This window comes from Canis lupus, chromosome 27, assembly GCF_048164855.1.
Source record: "Canis lupus baileyi chromosome 27, mCanLup2.hap1, whole genome shotgun sequence".
NCBI classification, from domain to species: domain Eukaryota; kingdom Metazoa; phylum Chordata; class Mammalia; order Carnivora; family Canidae; genus Canis; species Canis lupus.
Genome location: NC_132864.1, coordinates 25,543,625 through 25,557,369, shown reverse-complemented (window position 1 = coordinate 25,557,369; position 13,745 = coordinate 25,543,625). Strand labels below are relative to the sequence as shown.

At 47.4% G+C, this 13,745-nt stretch overlaps 1 protein-coding gene across 5 annotated transcripts in view; it reads right to left on the bottom strand.

Annotated features, from left to right (window-relative positions):
* SGSM1 (small G protein signaling modulator 1) overlaps positions 1-13,745 on the bottom strand; it is an 80,279-nt gene that overhangs the window by 23,563 nt on the left and 42,971 nt on the right. For 4 of the 5 annotated variants that reach the window (XM_072802979.1, XM_072802984.1, XM_072802981.1 and 1 more), the window contains exons 13-16: positions 9,568-9,706; positions 7,173-7,237; positions 4,863-5,008; positions 761-889 (exon numbers count right to left, since the gene is read on the bottom strand). In XM_072802979.1, coding sequence (XP_072659080.1) covers positions 761-889; positions 4,863-5,008; positions 7,173-7,237; positions 9,568-9,706 — 479 coding nt within the window. The remainder of the gene's footprint in view (positions 1-760; positions 890-4,862; positions 5,009-7,172; positions 7,238-9,567; positions 9,707-13,745) is intronic. The other variant, XM_072802983.1, reaches the window with a different exon arrangement.

Genomic DNA, 13,745 nt, shown 5'->3' with positions numbered 1-13,745 from the left:
ATCCTGGAGTCCTGGGATCGAGTCCCACGTCAGGCTCCTGCATGGAGCCTGCTTCTCCTTCTACCTGTGTCTCTGCCTCTCTCTCTCTGCATCTCTCATGAATAAATAAAGAAAATTAAAAAAAAAAAGGACAGATTACCAGAGGATTATGCTGAGTGAAAAAGTCAATCCCAAAAGGTTGTATACTACATTCCACTTACACAACATTGTTGAAATGACAAAATTGCAGGAATGAAGAACAGACTGGCTATTGCCAGGTGTTAGGCTGGGAGGTGTGGCTAACAACAGAGCAACATGAGGACCCTGGTAGCACCGGAGATGTTTAATATGTTGACTGCGGTGGTGATATACAAACCTACACACAGATAACACTCACATGTACAACACACACACACACACACACACACACACACACACAAATATCAATGCCTTGGTTGATATATTGTATTATAGTTTTGTAAGATGCTACCATTGGGAAAAACTGGATAAAGGATACATGAGATCCTTCTGTACTATTACCTGTAAGTATGTGAATCTATAATTATCTCAAAATAAAAATTTAAACAATGAAAAAAAATTTAAACAATGGCATCTGGGGCTTGCATTGTATTTCTACTGGAAAGCACCGCTCTAGAGCTTCCTGTTCCCCCACATCCCCATGCCCCATCTTGGTCCAATACAGAACCAGAGCACACCCAGCCCCACAGTACCTGGCTCCTTTTGTTGCCAAAGACCCCACTGCCCACTGGGGGCAACCAACCTCCTTCCTTTCTGTTTCTGTCATCCCGAACTGGTAGTGGCCTAGGAGGAAGGGCCATACGGCCTTGCGGATCTCTGGCTGGATGCCCCCATAGTAGATGAGGCGTAGCAGCTCCTGCTCCTCATATCTCTGTGGTAAGTGGGAGGAAGTAAAGGGTTTGGTTAACAGAAAACCAGAAGGTGGACTCTGTGACCTGGCAGGCCCACTCCTCAGATCTGGCCTTTAGAGATCATGGTGTGAATAAGCAAAGCCATCATGGCATCATTTGGGAAAGCCCCCAACTGCCCGCTGATGGGGGAACAATGTATCCCTACATAGGAAAAACCAAGAAAGAGTAGAAAGGACAGGAGGAGCATCCACGAGAACTTACGCAGAAAGATGTTCAAAGTGTAATGTTAAGTGGGGAAAAAAAAGCAAGGTGCAGAATATATCTAGTGTGAGCCCATTTGTTTGCAAAAAACTCCAAAAGGTCAGTACAGAATGAATTAACATTTCTACTTAACTTTTAGTCAATTTTGCACATTGTGTTGATATGGCAACATCATCTCAAAATTACTAATCTTGACACAGCTCAAAGAAAATTGTTTAAAAGCAAATCAATCCAAAATGAACATTTCCAGCTGGTTCTTCATGCACTAATAACTTCTGTGTACACTATGATGACTTTAACAACTGTCTGCTGTACTGTCAAATAGCCTTGCCCTCTTTTTAAAAATTCATTTTCAGGCAAAGGCTTTGGAGTTATAATTAGTCATGATAGGGGACCAACAGGTCCTAGCTGTTCATGTGTGTGTGTATGGAAAGTACCAATGAGGGATCCCTGGGTGGCTCAGCAGTTTGGTGCCTGCCTTCGGCCCAGGGCCTGATCCCAGAGACCCGGGATCAAGTCCCATGTCAGGCTCCCTGCATGGAGCCTGCTTCTCCCTGTGCCTGTGTCTCTGCCTCTCTCTCTCTCTCTCTCTGTGTGTGTGTGTCTCTCATGAATAAATAAATAAAATCTTAAAAAAAAAAGAAAAAGAAAAGTACCAATGACTGCTAGAAAGCTACTCTGAAGGGAAGTAGGGTTCTGTGTCATCCTATCTCCTTACTTTACATTCTAAAATTACAAGCATTACTTCACATGTTTTAAAGTAAGCTCTATGTCCAATATGGGACTTGAACTCACAACCCTGAGATGAAGAGTCACATGTTCTACTGACTGGGCCAGCCAGGCGTCCCACTGATTCTAGATATTAATGCCCATCTTAGATATACTCAACCATAATGGCAAAACCAACCACTCTTCGTTTTTGTTGGAAATTTTAATTTGTATTCTGCAGACATCCTTGTCAAAGCTGTTTAAAATCAGAGGACTATTGGTGGCTGAGGCTATAAACTCTTCATCAAAAATCCACCTGCTTGGGTCCTGGAGCCCACAGGTGGACTCCATTTCCAGCCTCCCTTGCAGTTAGATGTGGCCATGTGACTAGGTGCTGGCCCATGGGATGTGACAGGATGTGATAGAAGTCATTTCCAAGCCAGAGCTTGAAGAAGCAGGTGTACTCCCTTCAGACTCTGCATTTCCCCTCTGCAACCTAGAGGCAGATGACCATGAGCCCCTGGAGGATCCTGGAGCCACAAGACTGAAAGAAAGACCCCTGAACCTCTGGTGTAAGGACAGATGCTCACTCCAGGAATCCCTACCCAGGACTCTTCAGTGAGCAAGAAATACACTCCATGGTGTCAAGCAACTGAAATAGTGGGGACCATCTGTTACTGCAGCTCAGGCCACCCTAATACAACAATGCAACCAAGAAGGGTAAAAATACAGCCAGTTTGTGAAAGGACTGTAAAAGCATTAGACAAAAAATATTCATTTTTGGCTACTTTACTTTTTCTTTTTTTCTTTTTTTATTTATTTATGATAGTCAGAGAGAGAGAGAGAGAGAGAGAGAGAGAGAGGCAGAGACACAGGCAGAGGGAGAAGCAGGCTCCATGCACCAGGTCGCCAGGATCGCGCCCTGGGCCAAAGGCAGGCGCCAAACCGCTGCGCCACCCAGGGATCCCTACTTTACTTTTTCAACCAATTTGTCCTTAGACTAGTGCCTCTCAAACTGCAGAGAGCACTAGAAGCATTTGGGGAACTTTCAAAAAATATAAATTCTTGGGCTCCACTCCCAGAGATGCTAAATTAGTAAAGCTGGAGTGGAGCCTAGAAGTCTATAAATCTTTTGAATTCCTCAAGAAATGTGCACTCTCCCAGGCTGCCAGGGATTATGAACATTATGATTTTTTTTTGAGAAAGTAAGCTAGCGTATCTATTTAAATTTTAAATGCATATCAATCAATTTTATTTCTAGGAATCTACCCTTGAAATAAAAGCACTAGTCAGAATGATATGTGTGTATAAAGATGTCGACTGAAGCATTGTTCAAAGTAATTTTTAAGAAAAGAAAGAGCCTAGATGTCTATCATTAGGGGAAGATTTAAATAAATTATGGGCTACTCATCTATGAGGTGCTAAGGATCTAGCATTCAATATTTCACCTAGAGATCTGAAAGACATCTTGGATATAAAATGAAGTTGTTGCTTAAAATACAAATATAATGTCACTTCATTTAAAAAAATAAGAATTTCAAATATATCTATGGATGTATAAAGCACAGGAAATATATGGCAGGGCCTCTATGTAACTGACATTATCATTAACTCAGGGGATCAGAATGAGAGCACTGTGGCAGAAAAAAAAGATATGTAAACAATTTTTGTTCTATACACCTGCATTCTTCATTGTTTGAGTTATCACAGTTAAGTAGGCATTCCTTTTGTCATTTAGAAAAATAGCTATTTTTGGAAAAAAAAAAAAAGTCAGTCAAACAACCCTTTTGCTTGTCCAGGTTTGGGAACCAGCTTGTTTTTCCCAAAGTCCTCCAGCATTCCCAAATTAATACATTGAATAGTACCTTTCCCCAGCATGAGGAAGCCAGCCTGACCCAGGTGCTCCTCAGCTTGGCCCTCCCCAGGACTCGGGTGGGAAGGCACCCAGTGGACTGAGCCACTGCATTCATATCCCACGTGGAGGAAATAGGTATCTCTTCTGAATGTCTGCTCCTGGCAGTGGTTAAACCAGTGTCTATCAAAATGGCTTCTGGGGATGCCTGGGTGGCTCGGGTTGGGCATCTGCCTTTGGCTCGGGTCATGATCCTGGGATCCGGGATCGAGTCCCGCGTCTGGCTCCATGCATGGAGCCTGCTCCTCCCTCTGCCTGTGTCTCTGCCTCTCTCTCTCTCTCTTTCTCTCTGTGTGTGTGTCTCGCATGAATGAATAAATAAATCCTTAAAAAAAATCACCTTTAAAAAAAAATGGATGGTCTTCCACCAGCCATGGGAGGTACTTTTTCAACAAAGGTCCCTATAGCCCAATTTGAGGGGCTGTTCCATATGCTCTCCCACACCCACACCGCAGCCCCCCAATTTCTTGAGAGCGACAAGCATAATCCCCTAGCCAAGGTTCTAGGAAGTTCTACAGGATTCAGAAGAGCTAACTCATCTCATTACCCAAACTATTCGACCATGAACCTTTTTTCAAACATGAACATCTTCCTTGTTAGGGACATTCGGCTTCTAATAAGAAAATCTTAGAAATCTGTCTCCAGGTGAAATATCTAATGGGAGGATTCTCAGGCCCCAAGGCAGAGATGGAAGAGTTCTGGATGGTGGTGGGCTTTTCTCCGCCCCACTGCCTCCTCTGACTTAGCTACTTTCATCATTCTAAGTAGTTCAACTGGACTGTAAGTCTCTTCCTGCTGAGGACTCACAGCACCTCCCATAGCACCAAGCATACAGCTGGTGCTTAATAAGTGCTTGGTGACAGGTTCATTCTTACTCCTTCCAGGCGAGCATGTGTACTTTCCATCCTCCTTGATCCTCACTCCTACAGGCAGAAGCGGGTTGTGGGTCTTGAACTTTCAAGAAAAGAGGGGTGTTCAGGTTGGGTTTGTAGAACCCAAAGGTGTCATAAGAGCCTTGAGGCCCCACAAGCAGGTGGGTCTACTGCTCAGATGATAAGATGGTCCCCCCACAGGCTCTGCCTCACGGCAGGCCAAGCCAGGCCAATCCTTACTGTGCTGTCCTGAAGGTACTGCTCCCAGATCCTGGCCGTCAGCCCATGCCCAGCATCACAGGGTGAGTCTGGAGACACGATCATGTGATTAACCAGGGCTGACAGGTGGGTCCTCACAGTGGACAGGTGTCTGCAGTAGGCAAGCCCTGGTGGAGGGAGGAAGGGAAAGTGCCATCATCCACCATTCACCCCCCTTGCCTTGTCTCACCTGCGATCCTAGTGAACCCTCATGACCTAGAAAAGTCCCATCATCCCTCCCTTCTTGGCGAGGAAGGGGCTCTGAGGGGCAAAATCACTTGTTGAGAGTTGTGTGAGCCTGGGGACATCTAATCACCTTTCTCAGACTGGGCCAGGGTGACATTACCTCCTCTACTGGAAGCCAAGGCATTTAATCTATGGACAGGAGGCAGGGAAGGGGTGGCAGGGAGCCAGTGACCCCACAGGCTCTCTGTGCCTCTGCATGCCTCTAATTCATCCCAAGAGAGGGGAATGGCAGAGGTGGACGACTCTTGTTCAGAGTGCAGTTGGATAAAGAAAGCCCTGGGAAATGCACCCAGTTTGCTTTCAAAGATGGCCCTGCACTCTTGAAGAAATGCCCGCCAACCCACCACCCTTCACCTGCTCCGCCCTGGGCACCTGGAGGGCACAGCACCTGGTATACAGGAGGCACTCACCAAATGCCAGCCTGTGTTTGCTCTGACTGTGCCCCCTCCCTCTGGCTCTCCCTTAGCAACTCCCAGAGAGGACCCTGGCCTTCTGGAGCCTAAGGACTCACCCCTGCCAGGAATGAGGGAGAGGAGGGGGAAGAGGTAAAGGAAGGAGAGAAGGGGAAGAAAGAGGGGATAAAGAAGAGATGGGGAGATAGGAGGAAGGAGGGGGAGGGGGAGGGGGAAAGGAAGGGGGGGAAGAGCGAGGAGGGGAAAAGGAGGAGGAGGGAGAAAGATATGGCTAACACTTATACAAGCACATACCACACGCCAGGGAGCAGCTCAGAGCTCACACACTTAACTCATTAAATTCTCATGACAACCATATGAAACAAGTACTCCTATCTTTTCCATCTTATAGATGGGGAAACTGAGGCACAGGCTGCTGTGTCTCTTGCCCAGGTCACACTGCTAGGAAGTACAGAGTTGGGATTTGAACCCAAGCTGCACAGCCCCAGAACCTGGCCTCTCAACCACCATCAGGGGTGAGTCATTGAATGTGATAATATTCAAGATCCATCTTGACCCCCCAACCCTTCCATCAGGAAGCTCTTCCACTTGGGTCCCATAAATACTCATCCCAGGCCTGCTCCACACCAGGCCCTCCATTAGGCAATGGGGAGGGGTGATAACAGAACAGGTAATAACCTTGATCTTGGGAGCTCAGGCTGCCTTGCCTCTCCAGGTGGTTGGGCACACAGTGGGTACTGCTATTCCCCAGGCCCATGTAAGACGTATTAACACTTTCCTGGAATCCATGAAAATACACATGGTATATACCCCCATCTAGGCTGGGAGGCTGGGGAAATAAAATGTGCTAAGAATCAGTATAGTAGAGTTAAAAAACAGCCTTTGTGGTCAGGCAGGCCTAGGCCTGAGTCCCAGCTGTCCCGGATTAGCTGTGTGACCCTGGATAAGTCACTTGCCTCTTTCTGCCTTAGTTTCCTCATGTGTTAAATGGAAATCATCAGAATTCCTCTATTTAAGTTTTGATTTTTAACTTCTCCTTACTCTTCTACTTCTGCCCATAAGTGAGGGGAACTGACTTTTACTAAGCTTTTTTGATGTGTAATGCTAGGTGCCAGGGGATTTATACATGCTTCTCATTTAATTCTGAAAACAGATCCTCTAAGTGGGTACTGGGGATACAATGGCGATTAACTAAACCCCTGCCACTGAGAAGCCCCATCGTTTGCTGCCCTCTCTTAGCACCCAGAGATAACATTTATCCCCAATCTTTCATTGAGGAAGTTGAGGCTCAGGCAAATCCACCAAACTTCACTATAACTAGATGCATCTAGGAAATAGAGGAGCCGAGGTTCACGTGCCAAAGGCAGGCTCCTTCTCCTGATACTGCTGCTTTGTGATAGGCATCCAGTTAACACGCCCATAGGGACACCTGGGTGGCTCAGTGGTTGAGCATCTGCCTTTGGCTCAGGTCATGATCCCGGGGTCCTGGGATAAGTCCCACATCAGGCTTCCAGTGCTTTTCCCTCTGCCTGTGTCTCTGCCTCTCTCTCTGTGTCTCTCATTAATAAATAAATAAAATCTTTTTAAAAAATCACACCCATAGACCACAACGGCGAATAATGTCAATACGCACATCCATAGAAGGCTCTGGAAAGGATCTGGTATTTCATGTTGTCACAGAGAAGCTTCAGGGGAGCCCTGCAGGTGGAGAAAGAGGACACTGAGGAAAGACCACACAGAACCCACGTTTCCTGGAGGAACACAGCTCATTACCTGTAGGGTGCAGGTTGAAACCAGCCAATCAAGGGGACTCTGGAGTACTACTGTTTCCACCCATACTGCCACTTCTCCTATCCAGTTTTGGGGTCACTCTCTCCCCAACTCTCTGTCCCTATGGTTTGGATGGGGCTGATTCTACCTAGTACAGGACTCAGGCTGGAGTCACAGTCATGAGGTAAGAGGTGGTCTTGTGATCCAACCTGAGCCAATGAGAATGAGCCCCAGGATTTTTGTTGGAACCATAGGGAAATACACACTCTTTTCTCTGCTCGAGTTCCTAAACCAGAGGGATGTAGGGCAGTGGCTGCTGGGATCCATTTCTGCCACTGCATAGGAAGGGCCTCCTTGAGAAAGAAACCATCACAGAGACAACCAGAGGCAAGAGCAGAAGAAACAGAAATATCTGTATTGAGCATCTGGAACCAACCATGCCTGAAAGTCACTGTACCTCTGGATTTCTCAGTTCTGTTGAGATTTTCTTTTGTGTCTGGACCAGTCTGAAGTGGGTTTCTGTCACTTGCAGAAAGAGTTCTGACTTCTAAAGTGACCCAGCTAAACCAAACTGAGCCAAGCTGCACTCAGAGTTTGGCTGACTGCAAAGGAGGTGATGCCTCAGAGCTCCTCCTTGCATGGGAACTTAGGGGGCTGACTTGGCTGAAAGAGGAGAGGGGAGTAAGGCCCCATCAAGGACTGCTGATAGGAGTGTTGTGCATCCTCACAGAGAACAGAGTGGAAGAATATATGCATATTTATTCTCAGGACATGCTAACGGACACCCAGGAAAGCTCAGGGAGACAGGGAGGAGGCATGGCTAAAGTCCTCCACTTACACACATGGAGGCATTAAACAGTAAAATCAGCCTCACAATGTCTTCAGGTTGGTGGGGCTCAGGCTTGCTCAGTTTACCTAAGAAGAGCATCACACGGATGGCTGCTCTATAGTGGACTTGGCTATGTAAAAGGTGGTGGGCTCCCTGTCACTACAGGCATGTAAAGTAGATGTCACGTGAGGGGATGCTAGGTTAGAACATCGTTTTTCAATGGCCCATGGACCACCAGCCCAAGAATCACTTGGAATTTCTCCAACGTGTGGATTCATGGGCCCCTCGCAGACCTACTCAACCAGGACCCCTAAGGAAGTTGTCTTAGAACCAGTCATCACCTCTCCCTGGTGATCCTGATGCGCACAAACATGTGAGTCTCTCTGGTTATATCAGTGCTTCTCAAAAGTGCACACATGATTTTAGGATCTTGTTAAATGCAAATTCTGCTTCACTAGGTCTAGCGAGATGGACTGAGAATCCACCCCCCAGGGATGCTGCTCCAGGTCTGTAGACTATATGCTGAAAGCCAGGCCTTAGATAACTTCAAAAATTTGATGCCAGCTCCCACCCCCTAAGCTCCTGTAGCTGAAGACCGGACCACTCATTGGGCCAGAGGCCCAGCATGGAAAAAGGGATTCCATTCTCTTCAGCCAGGCCAGGTGGGGTCCGTGGGAAACAAGACCAGTCTCATGCATGCACGGAGTAGCCCAGAAGACATATGAGATCTATGCACAAGGAGAGAGGTGACCTGGGGATTTACCTTTATCCAATAAAATAAGAAATGTCACTTACTGAACATTACCGAGTGCCGGCGACCACATGCGGGCCACATCAGATCAGTATCTGATCTGCCCTTACAACAGCTACACAATTCAAGGACTTGTGTCCCCATTTGGTGGTGGAGCAAACTGAGGCACATGTGGTTGGCATTAAGTAGTATTTCTAGTTTCTGCTTTCCAGGAGCATGAGAGGTCTGCACTGCGCAGTCTACTATGGATGGGGTCAGTGAGAGATGAGCAGCGTTTAATTGTTCAGGCGCTCCAGAGCTACCTTTCCCTTTCCCAGTCACTGTGACTGGTAATATTCAAGCTCCATCAGCGCGGACCTTGAATAGAGAGTAAGCAGAGCCTCCGGCTGATCCCTGATAGATAGACACATGGTCTGCCCAATAAATCAATCTTTGCCGTACTAAGCCACTGAGATTTTGGGACTGTTTGTTACTGCCACATAACCTTATTTATCCTGACTGATACATATAAGGAAGCTCTGAGAGCTATGACTTTGCAAGGCCAGAATTTAACCCAGACTTCAATGATTCCGTAGCTTATATTCCTCCTCTGAATTCAGTGCTGGACAAGAAATGAGTATCTACAAATCTCTGGCAAATCCTTCCATACCCTCCACCCACAGATTAAGCCCCTCAAACCTCTCATGGTTGCAGCCATTGGATGAGCCACCATCAGCCAAGCCACTCTGTGAACAGGATGAGCAGGAGGATTTCCGGGGACTGGGTTGCCAGAGGGATGGTAGGTTGCTCACGGAGACATCCATAAGGTCCTGGGGGACTGTGGTGGACAGAAGGGATGCAGCAAGAGCCCTGGTTAAGCCTATGTGGGTCACAGAAACCTCATCCCAAAGCAAGCAGCTTGCCCCTAGGCCAGCAGAGACACAGGGGAAGACCCTGAATGTGACAGTCGGAGACAGTGACCCCAATCATGATCTGACCCAGACCTTTGAGCCCACCTGATCCAGTGAAAGCCACCACCAAGATTTGGGGCCCCTCAGCAGATGGACAGAGCTGATGAGAGCTGTAGAGAAGAAGAGGTGGGGAATGGGGGGCGGGGGGGAGAGAGAGAGCCAAGAGCCAAGAAAACAGACCTATCCCAGAGCAGAAGGCCAAGCCTCACCATGTTGTCATTCAGCTGTCCTCATAGGAGGCTGACAAAAAGGAAGCGGGGCCTGCTGGGGGCTTCTGGGGAGGCTGATGGTCCCGAGTCCCCAGAGATACACTCTCTGGGAGAGAGAATCTTTAGTAGGGAGACAGAAGGGAGCCTAACTCAAGAGATAAGGTAGGGCAACCAAGGGCCAGGGACCCAGTGGAGTTCCTGCTGATGAGGCCACCTGCACTGTACATCATCCTGAGCCATATGGCTGTTCCATCAATGGGTCTCAAACGGGTTGGAGACCCCCACCCAGAATCATGTGGGGGGCTTGTTAAAAAAGCCATATGCCTGTATCTCACCCCTGACCTATTTCATTAAAACCTCCTGGAGATATAGCCCTTAAATCTGTATATAAAAAAACAATTTTGGTAACAGCAGCCACGTTCAAGAACCAAGAGGTCATGACTCATCTCCTAACACAGATATTGGTGATTTCTGATGATGCAGCTCCTAAGACATAGCACTTAGAGTTTCCCTCACTGCCTTACTTTCCAGCTCCATGGAAACCACTGCGTCTGCAGGGCTGCAGGACAAACAGAGCAGTGACTCAGACATTACAATTTCTGTGGTTCACTTCCTGGCCTCTTGGCAATTCCAGACAGGTGCAAAAAATTTATTTTCTCTAGAAAGAACAGGGCTCGGGAAACAGAGCTTCTGTCAAAGGCCAGGCAGTAAACATTATAGGGTTTGTGAGCCATTTGGCCATGATCATAATCACTCAACTTTTTGCCATCATAGTGCTAAAACAGCCATGCACAACATACAGACACATCAGCATGGGGGTTTTCCAATAGAACTTGATGGACACTGAAATCTGACTTTCAAATCTTTTTCACATCACATATATTACTTTTCTTCTGTTTTTTTTTTTTTTTTTTGATTGTTAAAAAACGTAAGAACAATTCTTAGCTCATGGGTTGCACAGAATGAGGCTGGCTCCAGCCATGGGACCTTGTTTGCCAAGCCCTACCCTAGAAGGTTAATCAGGGTGCACATGTATTCCATGGGCTGTGCCCTGTCAAGGATGACTGGTAATTCCTGGCCTCTTCCCCTGGCTACAAGGCAGAGGGAACTGTGGATCCAGTGCAGAAAGCTCCTCCCCAAACTCACTGCTGAGCTGGCCAAGAAAGACCACTGAGTCCCTGCAAAATGTTCTAGAGAAGCATCCCCAGGTCTCTGCCAATCTCAGGGAAGCACTGATCAGTTTCAGCAAGGTGTGGAAAGGATGCCTCCACCCCAGGCCCTCACACTTCACATCACCAGTGGACCGCTTCACTATAGATCTCACAACACTCCAAGCTGCATCCTGCAACGTGGAGGCTGGAAGCGTGAGGGCACCAGTTTGTCTCCTCTTCCCTTGCCCTTGGGACAAAGACTCAAATGACAACATGGCAGAGGGGGCCAGCACCCAGCTCCAGGGGTGGGAGTAGCCCAGACATTACTGGGGGGCTGCTGCCTCAGGCCCGGCACGGGGAAGGTGGTGTCCCATTTGGCTCGCACCCACCGACCACCCTGGGCCACCACCAGCATGGACCGGCCAGCAGGAACCACCGTCCAGGCAGGGTGCACGGAGATGGGGGCAGTGCTGCCCAGGGGATCAGGAGCAACTTGAAACAGAAAAACAAACAGAATGTCTGCGGTGAGCAGAACACTGAAACAGCCAAGGAACCCACTCCTCGGGGCTTTACCTCTCCCCTGCCAGGCTCCAAACAGCTCCCATATATTATGTTGGCTTTGAGGAAGAAAGAATATTGATGTTTGTAAAATGCCCTACTATGTGCTGGCTGCTGTGCAGGCATGGGACTGCTCTATCATGCTTAATGACCCTGTAGGGGATGCATCTCTTCTCCCATCCTGCAGAGTGGAAACTGAGGCTCAGAATGACAGTGGTGCTTAACCACCTACAGCCCCAGCGGGTGGTAACTGGCATAACAGCTCTTTCTGACCAAGGTCCCCCTGCTCTTTCTGCTAATGACAGCTATCACGCACTGAGCCCAAGTACTATTATTATCTTTTTTTACAGATTTATGAACTGAGGCACAGATGGGAGCATCATGCCCAAGACTACCCAGTGAACACATGGTGGAGCTGGGATTCCAATTCAGTGGGGAATCAGACCCTATTCATACTCTCTCAACTGATTCCCCCCCAACATCACCCATGCTCTATTTAGACCACCAGGTCTCAACTGGGGCAACTTTAGCTCCTCAAGGACATTCGGTGATGTCTGGAGACGTTCTTTGTTGTCACAACCTGGGAATTCGCTAGATGCTGCTGGCATCTATCTAGTGGGTAGAGGCCAGGGATGCTGCTCACCATCCTATAATGCACAAGACATCTCCCCCTCCACTAAACACAATTCTTCACAGTCCAAAATGTCAACCCTGCCCTAGACCAGCTCTATTTGATAGGAATCCAACCTGAGCCACATGCTTAATTTAGAAGTTTCTAGTAGCCACTAAAAGGGGGGGCAAAGAAACAGATGCAATCAATTTCAACAATATATTCTGTTTAGCCCAGTATATCCATAGTGTTACCATTTCAACATATAGTCAATACAAACTTACTGATGAGATATTTCACATTTTTTTGTTACTGCTCTAAGACTTCAGAATCCAGAGTATCTTTTACACTTCCTGCACATCTTCATGCGAACTAGCTGCATTTCGGGAATCCCTGGGTGGCTCAGCGGTTTAGTACCTGCCTTCGGCCCAGGGCATGATCCTGGAGTCCCAGGATCGAGTCCCACGTCAGGCTCCCTGCATGGAGCCTGCTTCTCCCTCTGCCTGTGTCTCTGTCTCTCTGTGTGTCTTTCATGAAGAAATAAATAAAATCTTAAAAAAAAAAAGAACTAACTGCATTTCAAGTGCTTGGGAGTCGCACGCAGCTCACACCCGCCACGCCAGATGGTACAGGCTGTCTCAGCAATACAGGAGTCTGAAAATGCCCTCCTCTGACTCTGAACCTGTCTCAGTGTTTCAGAACTTGTCTCTGCTTTCTCTGTGCATGAAGACACAGAGGTGGTAGAGACAAAGGCAAGAGGACACCCAAAGGGGGTTTAGAACTATTTATGACCATATCATCCCTCCTGCAGGGCCAAACTCTTCTCTTGTATTACTTGACACAGGCATCTGCAAACTTTTTCTATAAAGGGCCAGAGAGTAAATATTTTTGGCTTTGTGGGCCATATGGTCTCTGTCACAACAATCCCACTCTGCTGCCATGGTGTAAAAGCAGCCACACATAACATGGATATGAATGGGCATGGCTGTGTTCCAATAAAACTTTATTTACAAAAATAGGCAGTGGGCTGAATTTGGACCACGGAAGGAGTCTGCCCATTTCTGAGGTAGGGACTTCTTCAGAAAGGGCTTCATTGTTCCCAAAGATGTAAACCATACATGATTGTTTGTTTCAGATCTGTGAGGCTCAGGCCCCTTAAAAATATCAACCAAGGATGGGAGCGACATTTCCATGTGAGCTGAATCTGAGCTTGGGGATAAAGCAGGGGCAACCACAATATCTCCTCATCCTGGTCAAAACAATCTGCAAGGAGGGTCTGTGAGAGGCACAAGCTCTGGAGCCAGGGCACTGGAGTTCAAATTCCAACCACACTGAGGATTAGCTATACAACTCTGGACCAGTTTCTTACCCTTTCTGT